This window comes from Somniosus microcephalus, unplaced genomic scaffold (assembly GCF_052327205.1).
Source record: "Somniosus microcephalus isolate GS21.2 unplaced genomic scaffold, FLI_Smic_1.0 scaffold558, whole genome shotgun sequence".
Lineage (NCBI taxonomy): Eukaryota > Metazoa > Chordata > Chondrichthyes > Squaliformes > Somniosidae > Somniosus > Somniosus microcephalus.
Window position 1 is genome coordinate 115,440 of NW_028225745.1, and position 17,944 is coordinate 133,383.

The 17,944-nt window shown below is 47.0% G+C and overlaps 1 protein-coding gene across 2 annotated transcripts in view; it reads left to right on the forward strand.

Annotated features, from left to right (window-relative positions):
* drc7 (dynein regulatory complex subunit 7) overlaps positions 1–17,944 on the forward strand; it is a 166,415-nt gene that overhangs the window by 108,937 nt on the left and 39,534 nt on the right. Inside the window, exons 9-10 of one of the 2 annotated variants that reach the window (XM_085980799.1) lie at positions 4,099–4,209; positions 8,905–9,015. In XM_085980799.1, the coding sequence (XP_085836925.1) occupies positions 4,099–4,209; positions 8,905–9,015 (222 nt within the window). The remainder of the gene's footprint in view (positions 1–4,098; positions 4,210–8,904; positions 9,016–17,944) is intronic. The other variant, XM_085980801.1, reaches the window with a different exon arrangement.

A 17,944-nucleotide genomic window follows, 5' to 3' on the forward strand; every position in this document is an offset into this window, starting at 1 on the left:
ATTGTACTGGTAAAGGCCTTTGTGAGTGTTTATCGTGAGGTATTTCCTAGACACTTCTTCCACCTCCATTTGTAGATACGCTTGGGCCAGATCAATCTTTGTAAAGCGTTTCCCTCCAGATAGTGAGGTGAAAATATCTTCTATCCGTGGAAGTGGATATTGTACTGTGTGCAGGACTGGGTTCACAGTTACCTTGAAGTCCCCACAGATGCGAACCTTCTTCGGTTCCCCAGGCGTGCTGCTCAATGATTTCTTCATTATAGGAACGATGGGTGTGGCCCACTCGCTCCAGTCCACCTTGGACAGCGCACCCGAACGCTCCAGACTCTCCAGCTCTGCTTCAATGGCTGGGCGGATTGTGTAGGGTACTGGTCTGGCCTTAAAAAATTTTGGATTTGCGTTATCTTTGATTTTTATCGTTGCCGTTACTCCTTTTAGAGTCCCAAGTCCTTGTTGGAACACCTCTTTCACGTCAGTTAGAATTTTTGACAGTCGCCCAGGTGTGACATCATCATCCTTATTATCAGTCACAGATAGCGCCTGAATGGAATGCCAATCCAATTGTATTTTTCGGATCCATTCACGTCCCAATAATGGTGGTCCTCCATCTGGTAGTATATATAGATACAGTTTCTGTGTTTCCTTGCTGTTGTATTCAACTGGCACCCTTATTTTTCCTCTGGGGTAGACTTTTTGCCCCGTGTATGTCTTCAATACAATGGACGTGTCCTTCAAGGGTATGTGTGAGAATAGCCGCTCATAGTCTCGTCGATTCATGACAGTATGGCTGATCCTGTGTCCAATTCCATCTTTACTGGGGACCCTGCTATCATGAGGGTGACCCAAATGGTTCGGTGATCCTCCTTTGCGATCACATTGTGTAACTTTAGACAACTTAGTCTCCTGCTCCCGGAGTCGTTATCACTCTCCTGATCTTCCGAACTACTGTCTATCATTTTTTTTATTTTCTTGTACTTTTCCTTAGTAGTTCTTGTAGTGTTGGTTTTCTTTCCCGACCTGCAGACTCTTGCTATATGTCCCATTTTCCCGCATTGCCTGCATACTTTGTCCTTAAACCAGCAGTCCTTCTGATCATGGGTTGTTCTGCCGCAGCGATAGCACTTTTCTGCTCCATACGCCATTTCGTTAGCGCTGTATTCTTGTGGTTTCTGTTGTATTTCCGCAGCTCCCCGCGCTGCTGCTTCGTAGGATACTGCCATGCTGAAAGCCTGTTCTAGCGTCAGGTCCTTTTCCGAATGTAGTCGTTTCTGGGTTCCTTCACTCTGGAGCCCGCAGACAAACTTATCCCGTAAGGTGTCTGCCAGTCCTGCTCCGAACTGGCAGTGCTTCGATAACTTGCGTAGTTCCGTAAGATAGTCAGCATTGTTCTCATCTTTGTGCTGGTTTATTTTGTGGAACTTGAATCTTTCTGCTATCAGCAGCGGTGTAGGGTTTAGGTGTTCCTGTAAGATATTAACAATCTCTTCAAAACTTTTCTCCATTGGTTTAGCTGGGGTAATTAAATTCCGCAATAGGCCGTACGTTCTCGTGCCCATTAAATGTAATAATACCGACGCCTTCTTTCCATTGGCCACCTCATTGGCATTGCAGTATACTTAAATTCTTTCCACATACGTGGTCCAGTCTTCTACCTCGTTGTCGAAAGCAGTGATACTGCCACTCTTCGGCATCTTGGGTGATTTAAAATGGCGCCTCCCGCGCTTTTTCTTCTTCCCCAATGGAATAAAATGGCGCCTCCCACGCTTTTCCTTCTTCCCCAATGGAATAAAATGGCACCTCCCGCGCTTTTCCTTCTTCCCCTTGCTGCCACGCTGCTCCTAGCGTTCTACAGGGTAATGGCGGCGACCCGCAGCTTCGCCGCCTCTCACTTTTCCTTCCCCTCGTTTATTTCCTCTCCGCTGCCCGGTTCTTGAGCACCGACCGCGCCCTGTGCGCTCCACCCTCTCGCTCTCTTTTTCCTCCCAGCGACGCTGCGCGGCCCCTTTTGCAGAGCCGCTCGATCGAGCTCGAGCCCGCCGCAGTCTGGAAGGGTCAGCGCACTACCTGCTACCAGCATGATTTGCTGGAACACCTTGACTGGGGAGCCAAGCCCAGCTCTCCACAGCCTCTCCCGCAATTCTCCGAACACCGATGGATCCTTGGGCGGTTGCCCGCGGTCGATGCCCGTTGCTCTGACTTCGACCTCCAAGAAACTTCTTCTCAGGGAAAGATCCCCGTGAGGTGATGCAGTACTGCAGGTGAGTTCGAACTTGCTCGTCGCCACTGTAAAGTCCGCGCCCCAATAATACACGGACTGCGGGAGAACAATTAAACAGGTATTTTACTGAACAGAGGGTAACAGACTGAAATACAGAAGCCTGCTATGGCTTTATATACAGGGGTGCTGCAGCATAGAATCAGTTCTTCTCTTAAAGGCACATACACAACACTGTGGAGGAGCAAAGGGCTTTGGGTCTCTAGGTACACAAATCACTAAAAGCTAGTGCATAGATACAAAATGTAATGAAAAAGGCCAATGGATTGTTGGCCTTTACCTCAAGAGGGTTTGAATACACAGGAGAGGAAGTTATGCTCTTGTTGTACAGAGCCTTGGTCAGACCCTATCTAGAGTATTGCATTTAGTTCTGAGCACCACACCTCAGGAAGAATATATTGGATGTAGAGGGGGGTACAGTGCAGATTTACAAAAATTATACCGGGGCTAAATGGGGTAAAATTAGAGGATAGTTGTATAAACGTGGTTTGTATTCCCTTGAGTTTAGAAGGTTGAGGGGGTGATCTGATCGGGGTGTTTAAAATGATAAAGGGACTCGATAGGGTAGATACAGAGAAACTATTTCTTCTGGTGGGGAAATCCAGAACAAGAGGGTGCAATCTTAAGATTAGAGCTAGACTTTTCAGGAATAAAATTAGGAAGCACTTTTCACACAAGGGATGGAATTCTCTTCCCCCAAAAGGCTGTGGATTCTGGGTGAATTGAAATTTTCAAGACTGAGGTCAAAGATTTTTACTACATAAGGGTATCAAGGGAAATGGATCAAAGGCGGCTCGATGGAGTTGAGATACAGATCAGCCATGAACTAATTAAATGGTGGAACAGGCTGGAGGGGCTGAATAGCCTACTCCTGTTCCAGGGAATGTCTGAAATCAGTAGGTCACTTATGGAGAATCACAGGTGCAGACCTACATTACCCTGCCCATTAGAGAGGCCAGAGAGATATTGTGGATACCCAGCAACAGGTAAAAGCTAATATTCAGGGACCTTAACCTGGATATTAACAGGGGTGGGTTACTTGGGGGGGGCGGGGGGCGCGGAGTTTCGTACGCATAACCCGGAAGTCCGTCTTTCCCCGCACGTTGTGCTCCACAGCGTGCATCTTTTGTCCTTGACAAGTTCCCTGCCCGGAAGTCAGCATGATTGACAGGCTTGGCTTCCAGTCGGGCGGGGGAACTCTCTGGAGCAAGCTGCAGGAGCAGGTAGGTCCGATCCACGATCCTGGGGCGGGGGGGTCCGATCCCGGGGTGCGGTCCGATCCCTGACCCCGGAGGTCTTTGTATGGGGGGGGGGTGGGGGGAAGCACTCTTGCTCCTCCTGGCCCACAAGCAGTACTGTAAAGGCAGTTACCATCTCCCCAAAGTTGTCCTTGCCTCCCTTCAGCTGCCGGGGCATGGGAAATCCGGCCGGCCACTGTTAAACCTGCAAATCAGGTTAAATCAGAGGCTGCCAGCCTCATTAAAACATTTAAATTGCCAACCCGTCTCTTGGAAGCGGGTTGGCTGCCTTCACCTTATCCTGCCTCCATTAAACCCATAGGTGGGCAGGTTGGAGCTGGGTTGGGGTCTCGTTTCAGATTTTAAAAAATTTAGCATCTGAGCCAACCCCAACCTACCTGTTTTTGGGTGTTAAAATTCACCCCTTAGGTCCAGTCTAGTTTCCATTGTACTTCAGAATAGCAGATGTGACTGTTTCTTATTTTCTACCTTTGTCAGAGTGATATCTAAACCTGTGACCACGAGAAAGAGCAATTGAGATGCTGACGTTAAAGAAATCCATCTACTATTTTTACTGTCCTGCAGGTTGACCCACAAGCGAAGCCATGTAAAAACGTGGTTCTGTATCAGACTATGATGGGACTGCTGAAGACACAGGCAGCGTCAATGCAAAGCGTCAGAGATTCTGAGCATGAGGTAGTGTCTGAGTCACCAATAACTTTGTTAATTTGCAATGAACAAGACATAAGTTTATTATGCGTAATACCAGGAGCTTTCAGTTTGAGAAAGAGAAAACTTGAAATTACATGGACCGCCTTTCACGTCCTCAGGATATTACAAAGCACTTCACAGCCAATGAAATATTTTTGAAGTGTAGTCACTTGTTGTTATGCAGGCAAACGCAGCACCAATTTGTGCACAGCAAGGTCCCACAAACAGCAAATATGATGAATGGACCGTTAATCTGTTTTGGTGGTATTGTTTGAGGGATAAATATTAGCCAGGACACCAGGGGAACAAACTGAAAAGGACTGGAATATTTTAGCTGGTCCATCAAGCCTCTCTTGTCCCACACGGTGCAACCTATTAACCTCATCATAAGCCCCCACCGCGCTCCTCACCTGCCCTCCCCCCCCCCAAACCCTTGCAATCTCCTGGGACAGGCACAGAATGGGGAGGGAAAAAAGCTGTGATATTCCTCTCCAACCACTGTAGGCAATCAATTAAGCGCAAGGAGATTGCGATGACTGGTGCCGCGATGACTGGTGCCACTATTCCTGTCAACCCACCCACCTCTCTAATCCACCTGCAGGAACTCGTCTAGCTCCCTTTTGAACACTTGCAGTGAATCCACACTCACTGCATCTCCTGGTAACTTGAAGAGTTCGATCAGTCTCTGCAAAAAGATGAACTTCCTGGAATCTAACCTATGAAATGAGCAGACAGGGCCTCGGTTTAAAATCTCACTTGAAAGACAGTACCTCTGACAATGCAGCACTCCCTCAGTACTGCGCTGAAATGTCCACCTAAATTATCTGCTTATATCTGTCATGGGGCTTTAACCCACAGCCTTCTGCTGTGGTTTGACCCCATTTAGAGTACTGCGTTCAGCTCTGGGCACCGCACTTCAGGAGGGATATATTGGCCTTGGAGGGGATACAATGCAGATTTACCAGAATGATACCTGGGCTAAAAAGGTTAAATTATGAGGACAGGTTGCATAAACTAGGCTTGTATTCCCTTGAGTATAGAAGATTAAAGGGTGATCTAATTGAGGTGTTTAAAGGAGTTAATAGGATAGATAGAGAAAACACTGTTTCCTCTGGCGTGGGAGTCCAGAACAAAGGGGCGTAACCTTAAAATTAGAGCTAAGCTGTTCAGGGGTGACATCAGGAAACACTTCCTCACCAAAAGGTTGTTGAGACTAGGTCAACTGAAAATTTCAAAACTTCTTCTTATCGTGTCCACGGACAGTCTATACATAGCCCAGCCAAAACTGGACACATTTTTGCACCTTGTTGTTGAATTCGGCAAGATCTGCAACAGTGCAGGGTTCCTCTAACGATGGGCATTGCAGGAGATGTTGCATAGTCTGTGCCTCAGTTCCACATTCACAAGTTGTCGGGCTGGTTGAATATCCCCATTTGCTTAGTGACACCATTGAGCAACCTATACCGGTCCTAAGTCTCTTGACGGTGCTGACCCTTGCTGGGGTGTGATTCAGAGGTGCATCGACTTCCCAAGTAGCTGTTTCCTTATCTCCCCCAGTCTTGCCTTCTTCCTACAATCATCAGGCTGTTAAAACCCAAGCTTGGCATCATCTAGTCATTGCTCTCTGATTCCCCGCTATTACTTTTTACCGGTTTAATTAACGCAAGAGAAGATCTGGGGAAACCCAGAGAAATGGCGTAAACGATATTTGCACCGTTTCTCCGGGGAGTTGGTGGCTCTTCTGCTGTGACGATCAGGAGAACCCCTTTCGGAGATTCAACCCCATGGTGTCCTGCAGCAGAGTCTTTGACCCCTCTCTTTCGTTTCTCGATAAGTCTTTTGAAGAATTAGCAGCAGCAGAAACATGAACCGCAGCATCCTGTTAACCCCAGATGGGCTGTTTAGATCTGTGAAATGCACAGGAGAGCTTGCCTCACTTGTATTGACCTCAACAGTCATGAGCCCAGTCATCCAGACAAATTCTCTTTCCAACAGGGTCGTCACCTTTGAGCATAAAGTGTCCCAACGAAACTTTTGACAAGCTAAGAAGACAGAGGATAAAAGAAACAAAATGGGAAAAACATTTAAAAAATGGCCTCAAAATGCTACCATGAATCTTCACATAGGGTTGCTTAAACCTTCTACTTCCACCTGTGTAATATCGCTCATTTCCGTCTCTGCCTCAGTCCATCAGCTGCTGAAATGTTCTATGGGAAATGGTTCAGTCTCCAGCAACCCTGGGCATCCATTTTAAACAGCTGGATAGATGAATCAGTGCCATCCACTATTGGATGAGCAGAATTCCCTCCAATTTAATATTGGGAAGACCGAAGCCATTGTCCTTGGTCCCCGCCACAAACTCTGTTCCCTAGCCACTGACTCCATCCCTCTCCATGACTACTGTCTGAGGCTGAATCAGACTGTTTGCAACCTTAGTGTCCTACATTGCAACAGTGACTACACTTCAGAAGTACTTCATTGGCTGTAAAGCACTTTAGAATGTCCTGAGGTTGTGAAAGGCGCTATGTAAATGCATGTCTCTCTTTTTCTATTTGGCCCTGAGCTAAGCTTCTGACCGCATATCTTCTCCATCATCACCAACACCACCTTCTTCCACCTCCGAAACATCGCCCGTCTCTACCCTTCTCTCAGCCCGATCGGCTGCTGAAACTCTGATCCATGCCTTTGTTACCTCCAGACTCGACTATTCCAATGTTCTCCTATCCGTCCTTCTACCCTCCGTAAACTTCAGCTCATTCAAAACACTGCTGCCCATATCCTAACTTGTATGAAATCCTGTTCACCCATCATCAATGTTCTCTGTCATTTTTTGGGGGCCGCGTGGCCCCTTTAGCGGGTATTCAAAATACCGCGCATGCGCGGTTTTTCCATTTAAAAGCCGACAAGCTGGCTGCATGGGACCATCAGAGAGCTGCGCGGCCAGGGAACATTGCCCATCACCCCGTGCTCGCTAACCTACGTTGGCTCCCGGTCCGACACTGCTTCAAATTTAAAAATTCTGATCCTTCTGTTCAAATCCTTCCATTGCCTCGCCCCTTCCTATCTCTGTAACCTCCTCCAGCCTTACAACTCTATGCTCCTCCAATTCTGGCTCCTTGGGCATCCCTGATTTCCATCACTCCGCCATTGGCGGTGGTGCCTAAGTTCTGGTGTCAAATTTTGTTTGATAACAGTCCTGTAAAGCGCCTTGGGAGTTTTACCATGTTAAAGGCACTATATAAATGCAAGTTGTTTTGTTGATATTCCTGCAGGAGGGTTGGAAAATTGCTTGAAGGATATTGTATGTTATTCTGACATTATTTCAATATTATAAATATAGAAACATAGAAAAATAGGAGCAGGAGTAGGCCATTCGGCCCTTCGAGCCTGCTCCACCATTCAATATCATGGCTGATCCTCTATCTCAATACCATATTCCCGCTCTCTCCCCATACCCCTTGATGCCTTTTGTGTCTAGAAATCTATCTATCTCCTTCTTAAATATCTTCAGTGAATTGGCCTTCACAGCCTTCTGTGGTAGAGAATTCCACAAGTTCACCACCCTCTGAGTGAAGAAATTTCTCCTCATCACAGTCCTAAATGTCCTACCCCGTATCCTGAGACTGTGACCCCTCGTTCTAGACCCCCCAGCCAGGGGAAACATCCTCTTCACCTCCAGTCTGTCTAGCCCGGTCAGAATTTTATATGTTTCAATGTAAAATACGGTGCTAAATAGGCAGACAACCCGAGTGGACATCCTCCCCTTTCTTGCATCAGTTAAACCCACTTCATGCCCATGTATTGGGCACCATGGATCAGAAAATTTAGGCTCATCTGTTTCTTTGATCAGCTATCAGTGCAGCTCTGTACAGGGTTCTTGCAGTGGTGAAAGAAAGAAAGAAAGAAAGAACTTGCATCTATATTGCGCCTTTCATGACCTCAGGGCATCCCAAAGCACTTTACAACCAATGAAGTACTTTTTGAAGTGTAATCACTGTTGTAATGTAGGAAACACGGCAGCCAATTTACACACAGCAAGATCCTACAAACAGCAATGAGATAATGACCAGATAATCTGTTTTAGTGATGTTGGTAGGAGGGATAATTATTGTCCAGGACACCGGAGATAATTCCCCTGCTCTTCTTCAAAATAGTGCCATGGGATTGTTTATATCCACCTGGGAGGGCAGATAAGTTTTGGTTTAACGTCTCATCCAAAAGAAGGCGCCTCCAACAGTGCAGCACTCCCTCAGAACTGCATTGAAGTGTCAGCCAAGATTATGTGCTCAAGTCTCTGGAGTAGGACTTAAACCCACAACCTTCTGACTCAGGTGAGAGTGCGACCCACTGAGCCATGGCTGACGCCAATGTAGGGCACGATGAAAGTGCAATCTGCAAACTGGGTCATTTAGACACAAAAAAAGCACACAAAGTTCACGTCAAACATTGCGCTTGTAATATGATTTGTGCTGTATTTTTACGCAGGCAGGAACCAATTTACAATAAATGAGTTAATGCCTTTGTAAAAATAGCACGCACAGAATTGCACTGAACCCATTAAGTGTTCAACGTGAACTTTGCCAATCGGAACTTCTACCCTGAAGTTATGTACTGAACAGGATCTAAACTTTAAAAGTATTCAGTTAACGGGTGATATTGTGATTTATTACTATGTTTAAGGTACGTGAATTTCTCAAGGACAGGGCAACAGAACGCAGGGCGAATGAGCTGAGCATCTCAGTGTACGACACAGAAAGAAATGAGAAAGCTAAGGAACACCGGAGGCAGCAGGTGAGTGTGGAAAAATCTGCAAAGAATTGCAAGTCTGCTTAGCTCAGGAAATCCAAGCACATCCCAATATCATGAAATCTAGATGTCAGATGAGTAACGGTGCTGTTATTGGGCTTGTGAGTGTGAAAGGATCATATTTATGGACCATACGGCCCATCGGGCCTGCTCTGCCATTCAATAAGATCATGACTGATCTTCGACCTCAATTCCACTTTCCTGCTCGATCCCCGTATCCCTTGATTTCCCTAGAGTCCAAAAATCTATCTATCTCAGCCTTGAATATACTCAACGATTCAGCATCCACAGCCCTTTGGGACAGAGAATTCCAAAGATTCACAACTCTGAGTGAAGAAATTCCTCCTCATCTCAGTCTTAAATGGCTGACCCTTTATCCTGAGACTATGCCCCCTAGTTCTAGACGCTCCAGCCAGGGAAAACGGCATCTCAGCATCTGTTCCATTTCCTGCTTTTTTCCAGTTCTGACAAAAGGTCATCGACCTGAAACGTTAACTCTGTTTCTCTCTTCACAGATGCTACCTGACCTGCTGAGTGTCTCCAGCATTTTCTGTTTTTATTTCAGATTTCCAGCATCTGCAGTATTTTCTTTTTGTATTAGTGTTTAATTCACTGCCACCTCTCTTCCAGGAATGCCCACCTTGAAGAAGTTCTCTTCTCTCCGATGGGATTTCCGTTTGTCTCTTTTACCTTGTTCATCTTCATTGCTTTCTGTCTCCCTTCTCGTGTTTGATCAGGTATCTACCAAAACTCGCTTTCACAGCCACATATCTTTCCTCAGCAACTGTCTCTGGCTCCGGCTTACTCCACGTGGATTCCAACTGAAATTCCACCCTTCGTGTTTTGGATCTACTCAGGACTACAGATATCTCCAAGATATTCAGCGTTCCACGAACCACTGCTCTCCACGCTGAATGCCATGCGATGCCACATTAACACTCTCGACCTCTTTCTCTTCAGCAGCACCGACTCACTTTATCTCCAAGCTGTCCTGGTCCGCAGTTCCATTTCATCTTTCGCCTCATCCGGCGCTTTAACAAAAAACTTTTTTTCTTCCTTTCAGGTGTCAAGGATCGCAAGCTTCAACAACTCTTGGACACCAACGCCCCTCCGGAACCTTCTTCCCCTTCACTTTCCTCTGACCCCATCCCTTCTCCCAATCTCACCCCCTGCTGCGTTTTCACTATCCCCTCTGACCTTCCCCTCTCTGACCCCGAACGATCAGTCCTTAGCAAAGGCCTAAGCTTCATCCCCTTACGCCCCCACCTCAATGAATTTCAAGCTCGGCATGATGCTGAGCTCTTTTTCCGCCGCCTTCGTCTCTATGCCCACTTCTTTGGCCAGGAGTCTTCCCCCGCACGGCTGACCCTTTCTCCCGCTTTCAGAATTCTCGTTCTACTTGGACCCCTCCCTCTGGCCTCTTACCCTCTCTGGATCTTTTCATTGCAAACTGCCGGCGTGACATCGGCCGTCTCCATTTCTCTGCTCCCCTCACTCACACCAACCTACCTCCCTCTGAACTTGCAGCTGTTAAGTCTGTGTGCTATAGTGAGAATTACTACACAGACCACAAGAGTAAATTCAACAGGTCTTTACTGGTTGGAGGTCGGACTATACTGAATACAATATTATTACACTGTGCTTATATACCGGTGTGGTCACCACCGGTATTACGTATACAGCAGCCAAAGAAAGTAGTACCTTTCTTAAGGTGGACCAGGCTTAAGTTCTCTTAAGGTGGAACAGGTTACATACACCACAATCCTCCCTTTTTAGCTTAACAGTCATATCCCCAAATAAACATAACATATATACATATATAACTTCAGGTATAACAGTTCAAAGGTTCAGTCTCTCAGGAGGCTCTCTGATTCGGCTTGGATAACGCCTTTCAGTGGTCTCTGATTCTTGTTGAGGTGCCTCCTCTAGTTGGTTGCCAATGTATTGGGTGTCATCATCATCAAATACATTCTCGGCCGAGGTAGATGCTTCAGGTTCATGAACATCTTCCACAGCTGTCTCTGTCACAACCATGGGTTCGACCCTTGCTCTCGACTCTACCAGTTGATCCGCATGACGCCTTATCACATTATGACCAATATCTACGGTGTACATTGATGTAAGAAAAAGGAGTCTTACACATCAAGTAACTTTAAGGTAAGCTTTAAGCAACTTACAAACACACTATATACAAGAGAGGTCTTTACCATGCCTCTGGTAGAAGCCTCTTACAATACTGAACAGTCCAGTATTTATACCAGTCCAACAGGAAGTGACATATGACAGGAAGTGAGGTATGTACACAGTTCATAGTTCATAGTTCACAGTTCACATTTCACAGGAAGTGATGACATAACTTCCCGGAAGTTATTATTATTATCACATACATCAGAGGTTCTTGTCTGGCCCGGATTGTTCCGGACTGCCATTTGTCGTTTCCATAGCCCCTTGCCATCACTGGTTGTCCTACGTCGAAAGTTCGAGTGGTCTTGCTGTTAATATGCCGAAACTGTTTGTTTTCCACTTCCCTCCGCACATTTGGTTTTAACAAGTCCAACTTGGGCCGCAACCTCCTGTTATAAAACATCATAGCAGGACTTTGGTTAGTCACGGCATGATTGGCGTTTCTATATGACATCAGGAACTTATCGACCTTGTGTTGCAGCGGAATCTGATCATCATTCATGGCCTTAATAGCCTTTTTGAATGTCTGGACAAATCTTTCAGCCAACCCGTTTGTCGCCGGATGATATGGGGCAGAGGTATAATGTTTAACTCCATTCTTCTTTAAGAATTGTTGGAATTCTTCCGATACAAACTGTGGTCCGTTGTCCGAACAGATCTGTTCTGGCAATCCGTTCCTTGCGAATATTGTTCTTAACACCGCAATTGTCTTTTCTGAAGTAGTGGTATTCATCTTGATGACTTCTGGCCATTTGGAATGTGCGTCCACCGCGATTAGGAACATGGAGTCCATGAATGGACCAGCAAAGTCAATGTGTACACATTGCCATGGGGCTGAAGGCCATTCCCATGGGTGTAGCGGTGCTATCGGAGGTGCATTTTGCACTTTTTGACACCCAGCGCAGCTTTTCGTTAACTCCTCAATCTGTTGGTCAATACCCGGCCACCATACGTAAGCCCTAGCAAGACTTTTCATTTTAACTCCCCCCAGATGACCTTCATGTAGTTCTTTTAAAACTCTTTCCCTTAACTTGGGAGGAATAATCACTCTTGTCCCGTACATCAAAGTACCATGGCAGACAGACAGCTGGTCTCGCCTTGCCGAGAATGCCGGTAACAGAGGATCACCCCGTGTTGGCCATCCTTTCACTGTCACCTCGTAGACTCTGGACAGTGTCGGGTCGTTCCTGGTTTCTCTTTCAATACTTGCGTTGGTGACAGGTAAACACTCGATAATGGTCGAATGAAATAACTCAACAGGGTCAACTTCCGTCGTGTCTTCATCTTCAGGTAGTGGCAGGTGCGACAGGCCATCAGCATTGCCATGCTGTTTCATACCTTTGAATTCTCTCTGATATTGATGTGCCCCTAAGAAAAGAGACCATCTCTGGAGACGCTGTGCTGTCATCACCGAAACACCCTTCTTAGGATTAAAAATGGACACCAACGGTTGATGGTCCGTCAGAAGTGTGAATTTTTGGCCCTGTAGGTAATGATTAAACTTCTTCACTCCCCATACAAGGCTAAGGGCCTCCCTATCGATCTGCGCATAGTTGCGCTCAGCGGAGGTCAATGATCTGGATGCAAACGCGACTGGCCTTTCCGTGCCATTTGGCAATTTATGAGAGAGTACTGCCCCAATACCATATGGAGAAGCATCACAAGCCAACCGAATAGGCAGTGTCGGGTTGAAGTGAGCCAACACTTCCTCTGAGGTGATCAATTCTTTGCTTTTGTGAAATGCCTTCTTACAGTTTTCGCCCCAGTCCCATGGTACCCCTTTCTGTAAAAGAGCATTCAACGGATGCAGCACCGTGGATAGATTTGGCAGAAATTTATGGTAGTAGTTAATTAATCCTAGAAACGACCTCAACTGAGAGACATTCTCCAGAGCGGGAGCCTTTACAACTGCCGCTATCTTGTCAGGAGACTTATGAAGCCCCTCCCGGTCAATGACATGACCACAGTACGAGATCCGCTTCTGGAAGAACTCACATTTCTGCCGATTTACTCTAAGTCCATACTCTTTCAGTCTGTTGAGCACCAGTTCCAAGTTAGCGAGGTGCTGTTCATCACCATCGCCTGTGATCAGAATGTCGTCCAGGTAACATTGTGTGCCTGGAATTCCCTGTAATACCTGCTCCATGGCCCTCTGCCAAATTGCTGGAGCCGATGCCACACCAAAAACCAGCCTATTGTACCGGTACAACCCTCGATGCGTGTTGATCGTGAGGTATTGGCGTGACTCTTCTTCAACCTCCATCTGCAAGTACGCCTGCGCCAGGTCTATCTTGGTGAAGTGTTTCCCGCCAGACAGTGAAGCGAAAATATCCTCAATCCGTGGAAGCAGATACTGCACCGTGTGAAGCACCGGATTAACGGTGATCTTGAAATCTCCACAGATGCGAACCTTCCCTGGATCTCCTGGCTTATTGTTCGCAGGACGTTTCATAACGGGAACAATGGGCGTAGCCCACTCACTCCAATCTACTTTAGACAGTACCCCTGAACGTTTTAGTGCTTCCAGCTCCGCTTCAACCGCAGGTTGTATTGCATAGGGTACCGGTCTGGCTTTAAAAAATTTTGGTTGTGCATGTTCATCAATCTTGATGTTTGCCGTAATTCCTCTCAGTGTTCCCAGTCCCGACTGGAACACCTCTTTAGCCTCATCCAATATTCTGGACAATCGTTTAGGTTTGACAGCTGTTTCCCCGGAATCTACCGTTAGTGCTTTCAAGGAGTGCCAGTCCATATTCATTTTCCTAATCCACTCCCGTCCTAGTAGTGGTGGACCTCCTTCAGGTAGCACATATAAGTCCATTACTTGGCTTCCTTCGCCCTTGTGGACCACTTCTACCTCTATTTTTCCGATGGGGTACACTCTTTGCCCCGTGTACGTTTTCAATATAATCTCCATATCCTGTAAGGGAATATGTTGGAATAACCTTCTGTAATCTTTCTTATTCATGACCGTCAATGCCGATCCAGTGTCCAATTCCATTTTTACTTGGACTCCTGCTATCTTAAGAATGACCCAAATTGTCTGGAGGTCTGTATCCTTACCAACGTTGTGTATTCTTAAGCTATCCAGTTCATTACTGCTAGCGTCTGAATCTGACTTCTGTTCAGTCAAACTGTGTACCTTTGCATATTTTCCTTGCGGTGACTTTTTATTGCTGGTCTTCTTTCCTGACCGGCATACTTTAGCTATGTGGCCAAGCCTGCCACATGTTCTGCATTCTTGGTTTTTAAACCAACACTGGTTCTGATCGTGCGTTGTCTTTCCACAACGATAACATTTGACAGAACTCAAACCCAATTTGTTTGTACCGAGTTCCGGTGGCCGTAGCTGCATTACTGCCGTGCCTCTCGCTGCGGCCTCGTGTGCTGCTGCCAAAGTGACCGCCTTCTCGAGAGACAGCTCATTCTCCTCGAGCAGTCGCCTTTGTGTATCCTGTTTAAATAAACCACACACAAATCTATCTTGAAGTGCCTCTGTCAGTCCCGTTCCAAACTGACAATATTTTGCTAGCTTACGTAATTCCATCAAATATTCAGCATTGCTTTCATTTTGCAGCTGTCTTCTATCGTAAAATTTAAATCGTTCCGCTAGCATCAGCGGCGTGGGGCTAAGATGATTTTTTAGGACAGTAACAATCTGTTCGAACGTCTTATCCGCCGGTTCATCTGGTGATAACAGGTGTTTCAATTGCCCGTATGTCTTCGCACCCATTAAGTTTAGTAATGTTAGTGCTTTATCTGTCTCAGGAATTTTATTTGCCTTACAATAGTTTTGTATGCGTTCTACATACATAGCCCAGTCTTCTATATCACTGTCGAAGGCATTAATGTTCCCATGTTTAGGCATCATAGCAATTTATCAGATTTTTAATGTTATCTAAGATGGCGGCTTCCCGCTCTTGCCGTCGTCCTCCGCCCACAAAATGGCGGTTTTCCCTCGCTTGGCAGTCTTCACCCGTCCCCCGACGCTGTCTCCGCTTCACCGCGGCTCTCACGCCTTCAGTTTCCCCAGACGCTGCCTTTTAGCCTGAATGCGGCCCTTATCTCCGGTCGCGATCGATGTCCCGCGCTGCGCCTCTCGCTCGAAAGCGGCCCGGCCCTTATCTCTGGTCGCGATCGACCTCACCGCCCTTATTCCTCCGGCTTCCCAGCCCCGTCTGTACAGCCAACGCGGTTGACTTTCTGTCGTGTCGCTGCCCGGCTTACCCACCACGAGGTAGTAGAAGAAGCTGACAGTCACTGATGGAGGCTTCGAGGTCAGGATGTCTTCTGCACTCCGGTTGCTCGATGCCTGCCGCTCGACGTGTCTTCCCGTAGGTGATGAGGGTGGAAACCTCTCTTCGACGTCCTGTCTGTGGACGAAGTCGCCGTGGAAATTACTGCAGCAGGGTAAGAATCGGACTCGTCGCCACTGTTAAGTCTGTGTGTTATAGTGAGAATTACTACACAGACCACAAGAGTAAATTCAACAGGTCTTTACTGGTTGGAGGTCGGACTATACTGAATACAATATTATTACACTGTGCTTATATACCGGTGTGGTCACCACCGGTATTACGCATACAGCAGCCAAAGAAAGTAGTACCTTTCTTAAGGTGGACCAGGCTTAAGTTCTCTTAAGGTGGAACAGGTTACATACACCACAGCAGCACTCCATTCTCTCAGCTCCAACCCCGACATTGTCATTAAACCTGCTGACAAGGGTGGTGCTGTTGTTGTTTGGCGAACCGACCTCTACCGAGCGGAAGCTGAACGCCAACTCTCCGACACCTCCTTCTACTTCCGCCTGGACCATGACCCCACTACCGAACATCAAGCCACCATTTCCAAGACTGTCACTGACCTCATCTCCTCTGGAGATCTTCCCCCCACGGCCGCCAACCTCATAGTTCCCCAACCCCGCACAGCCCACTTCTACCTCCTTCCCAAGATCCACAAACAGGACTGCCCCGGTAGACCCATCGTTTCAGCCTGTTCTTGCCCCACGGAATTTATCTTTTCCTATCTTGACTATTTTTCTCCCCTTCTCCAGTCTCTTCCCACTTACATCCGCGACTCTTCCAACGCCATCCGCCACTTTAACAGTTTCCCGTTTCCTGGCCCCAACCGCCTCCTTTTCACCATGGACGTCCGATCCCTCTACACCTCCATCCCCCACCAGGATGGCCTGAGGGCGCTCCGCTTCTTCCTTGAACAGAGGCCCAACCAGTCCCCATCCACCACCACCCTCCTCTGCCTGGCTGAACTTGTTCTCACATTGAACAACTTCTCCTTTGACTCCACTCACTTCCTCCAAATCAAAGGTGTTGCTGTGGAAACCCGCATGGGTCCTAGCTATGCCTGCCTTTTCGTGGGATATGTGGAACACTCTTTGTTCCAGTCCTACTCGGGTCCCCACCCTCACCTCTTTTTCCGTTACATTGATGACTGTTTTGGTGCCGTTTCCTGCTCTCGCCCAGAACTAGATAATTTCATTCACTTTGCTCCCAATTTCCACCCTTCCCTCACCTTCACATGGTCCATCTCCGACTCTTTCCTTCCCTTCCTCGACTTCTCCGTCTCCATCTCTGGGGATAGGTTATTGACAAACATTCACTACAAGCCCATTGACTCCCACAGCTACCTGGACTACACTTCCTTCCACCCCGCCTCCTGTAAGGACTCTATTCCATTCTCCCAGTTTCTCCGTCTCCGCCGCATCTGCTCTGACGATGCCACCTTCCTTACCAGAGCTTCCGACATGTCTTCCTTTTTCCCATCTGAGGATTCCCCTCTACAGTGGTTGACACGGCCCTTAACATAAGAACATAAGAACATAAGCAGTAGGAGCAGGAGTAGGCCATACGGCCCCTCGGGCCTGCTCCGCCATTCAATAGGATCATGGCTGATCCGAATCTAGACCCACGTCCACTTCCCTGTCCTCTCCCCGTAACCCCTAATTCCCTTATCTGCTAGGAAACTGTCTATCTCCGTTTTAAATTTATTTAATGTTGCAGCTTCCACAGCTCTCTAGGGAAGCAAATTCCATAGATTTACTACCCTCTGAGTGAAGAAGTTTCTCCTCATCTCAGTTTTGAAAGGGCAGCCCCTTATTCTAAGATTATGCCCCCTAGTTCTAGTCTCACCCATCAGTGGCAACATCCTCACTGCATCCACCCGATCAAGCCCCCTCACAATCTTATATGTTTCGATAAGATCGCCTCTCATTCTTCTGAACTCCAATGAGTAGAGGCCCAACCTACTCAACCTTTCCTCATACGTCAACCCCCTCATCTTCGGAATCAACCGAGTGAACCTTCTCTGAACTGCCTTGAGAGCAAGTATATCTTTTCTTAAATATGGAAACCAAAACTGCATGCAGTATTCCAGCTGTGGCCTCACCAATACCCTGTATAACTGCAGCAAGACTTCCCTGTTTTTATACTCCATCCCCCTTGCAATAAAAGCCAAGATTCCATTGGCCTTCCTGATCACCTGCTGCACCTGCATACTAACTTTTTGTGTTTCATGCACCAGGACCCCCAGATCCCTTTGTACTGTAGCACTTTGCAGTTTCTCTCCATTTAGATAATAACTTGCTCTTTGATTTTTTCTGCCAAAGTGCATGACCTCACACTTTCCAATATTATATTCCATCTGCCAAATCTCTGCCCACTCACTTAGCCTGTCTATGTCCTTTTGCAGGTTTTTTATGTCCTCCTCACTCACT